Source organism: Elephantulus edwardii, unplaced genomic scaffold, assembly GCF_000299155.1.
Source record: "Elephantulus edwardii isolate Elephantulus edwardi_28Jun2011 unplaced genomic scaffold, EleEdw1.0 scaffold00442, whole genome shotgun sequence".
Taxonomy (NCBI): domain Eukaryota; kingdom Metazoa; phylum Chordata; class Mammalia; order Macroscelidea; family Macroscelididae; genus Elephantulus; species Elephantulus edwardii.
The window spans coordinates 617,966-621,055 of NW_006400192.1; the positions used below are offsets into that span (position 1 = coordinate 617,966).

At 32.2% G+C, this 3,090-nt stretch overlaps 1 protein-coding gene across 1 annotated transcript in view; it reads left to right on the forward strand.

The window, feature by feature from the left end:
- Nucleotides 1-3,090, forward strand: part of UBA6 (ubiquitin-like modifier activating enzyme 6) — a 120,003-nt gene that overhangs the window by 103,972 nt on the left and 12,941 nt on the right. Inside the window, 2 exon segments of the mRNA XM_006902726.1 lie at nt 797-990; nt 1,802-1,929. Of these exon segments, the coding sequence (XP_006902788.1) occupies nt 797-990; nt 1,802-1,929 (322 nt within the window).

The following is a 3,090-nucleotide window of genomic DNA, read 5'->3' on the forward strand; positions in this document are numbered from 1 at the left end:
TAAATGTTTATGAAAATTAATAAAATATAATTATAGGAAAAAAAAAGTATAAATCTTAGATTTGTAGTCACCCATAATTATTAATTGAGACTTCAAGTTGAACCAACCACTTGTACCTTTTCTTAAATGGTCTTAAATTTCAAAGCATAAGGACATGGAACTTGAGTGTTTTTAACACTTCTGTTTTTAAGTTCCTCTTAATCATTATTGTGTTCTGTCAATAGTAATTTCCAAACTTTTATGACTTTATACATATACCAGTAAAGTGTCAGAAATCAATGATTTAAAATATTCAAAATATGTAATTTACAATGAAAACAGTTTATAATTTTAGTTCTAGAGAAAGCTTACTACCCTTTCTTATATTACCATTTCATCACAGATCAGGCTTCTCATCTTTACAAATTTATAGAAAAGATTTCAGAAAGATACAGTGACCAACTCAACCTATTCTTAGTTATCAAAGGGAAAATGTTTCAGAATAGTATAGGATCAGCTTGTAAACAGTGCACAGTGTTGACTTAGTTATGCTATAAATTACTTAATAGCAAATATTGTACATGGCTTTTTATTTTTACATATCATCACTGAAAAAGAGCAAGAATTTTTATGTAGAACCGTCTCTCGTTTAATATTGCTATAACCATCATTTTACAGTGTTTTCAATTCAGTTGTCTGACCTTCCCGTTACTTAAATTAACCAATTTAATTCTTAATTTAAAAATATTAACCAAAATAGACTTGCAGAGTAGTACTACTCTTACCACTTGTTAAGAAACTTTGTTTTGCTTTTCAGGTGATCTTCAGATGGCAGTACTTTCATTTGAAAAAGATGATGATCGTAATGGGCACATAGATTTCATCACAGCTGCATCCAATCTACGTGCCAGGATGTATAGTATTGAGCCAGCTAATCGTTTGAAGACAAAGCGTATAGCTGGTAAAATTATACCTGCTATAGCAACATCTACTGCTGCAGTGTCTGGCTTGGTGAGTTAATTATCCTTTGAATTACAGTGCTGCTTTTTCATTACCTTTCCTTACTGTTCATACTGTCACCACAATAATCACCAGTCCCTCAGATTTTAGAGAAAAAGAGAGAAATATTGATCATAATTTCAACACTTGAAAGAAATTGTAGTAATCCATGTTTTGAGATTTTAAAGGTATGTAAACATTTTAATATTAAAAATGCTCTAAGTAAATAGATTATGAATTTTTCTCACAGGAACCAATCCATGAACTACTTTAATGTTTGTTCTGTGATTACATTGGTATTTAGTTCTTTGCCTGTTTTTTTTTTTTTTTTTTTTTTTTTAGAAAAAAAATAAGTACTTTCTTTTGATAATTAGGATTTTCTTATGAATTAATGAGGGATTTTAATTTTTTAAAAATAATACTCATATTTCTATACATGTTCACAATATTGAGTACATTCATGGTATTTTATCTACAGTCTCCTTATCTCTGTTCTAGTTGGTCTGTTCTCATGATCATTTTTTCTTGATGATTTAGAGTCTTTAGTGTGATCTTCAGTTATTGTCCTATACTACTTTGTACTGTTTATCATTCTTAGTAGCTTTATAGAGCTGTGTGTACTTTAACGTTAAATGGGTTTTGACTGTTGTATTTCATGGCATTTGCTTCCTAAGTAGGGAATTACTTAGTCATATGTTTTTCTGAATAACTTTTTCATCAAATATAGAACATATTGAAAATATAAATATGCTAAATGTTGAGAGACATACTGAAGAAGATATTTACATTATGAATGATTGGTTTTTTACTCTTTTAAATCTAGGTTGCATTAGAGATGCTCAAAGTAGCTGGTGGCTATCCATATGAAGCTTATAAAAATTGTTTCTTTAACTTAGCCATTCCAATTATGGTGTTGACAGAGACATCTGAAGTAAGAAAAACTGAAATTAGGTATGCATAAAGGTTTATTTCTCTTATGTAATGAAAGTGAAATGAAATACTTTTAAAGAACATATGCTGGCTTCATCCCTTCTGTTCATCTATATATTTATCATTGTCATCTAGTCAGACCTAATTAAGAGCTGATTCTCCATTGCGTTTCTGAGGTTATAAATTGCACAGGAGGAGATTGTCCATCTCTTTCCCATGGAGCCACTGATGAATTTGAACTGCCAAAGAGGTGTGGCCTTTGGGTTAGCAGTGCAGTTCCCTATAGACTAAAACCTTACAATCTCTTCCTGAAACATTTCTTGTCTAGCCATAGAACTCTGATGGCCATTAATGTGCCACACTATACAGCATTGTGCTTTCTTTTTTTTGATTTTTGTTTTCCTAAACCAGATAAGTAAGAAGATACTCTAGATAGTATCTAACTAATGAATATAGATTGTAGTTCCACAAACTTATTTGACAGTGCAGAACCACTCTCCTCATTATTTCTTTTAAGATTGGCAACAGCATCAGGTTTTAAAATAATTTGGCAAGACTGTGAGAAAACAATAGCTCTTATACATTGCTAATAGCAGTGTAAACTAGCATAGCTCATAAATGGGGAACTATGACACTGTAGTGCAGACTTAGAGATATATTTGCACAGATCTGAAGTGATAGCTATGCAAGATATGTATTCTGGCATTGTTTATGATGGCTAGAGTTTGGAAACAACTAAAGCATGCAGTAATAGAGAACCAGAACATCCAGAAAATTAAATCCATGCAACTGCTTAAAGACAGAACACTCTGGCTCATTAAGATATTGGGAGAAAGGGTCAACAAGATGCTGATCCTATTTAGTGTGATGTTGTTGTTAGGTGCCATCAAGTCAACTACTACTCATAGCAACCCTGTAAACAATAAATCTGACGCCCTAATTTAATGTCATCCTTACCATCTGTGATACGCACAGGCTGTTGTTACAATCAACATGTCAGTTCATCTTATTGAGGGTCTTCTTATCTTTTTCTGGCCCTCCACCTTCCCTAGAGTTTAGTGTGATAGATAGGTAAATAAAATTCTAGAATGTTTTCAATTTTTACTTCACCTCTCATTGCCATCAAGCTGTCTCCAACCCTTCAGTGGGTGTTTGTTGTTGTTGTTATGTGCCGTCGAGTCC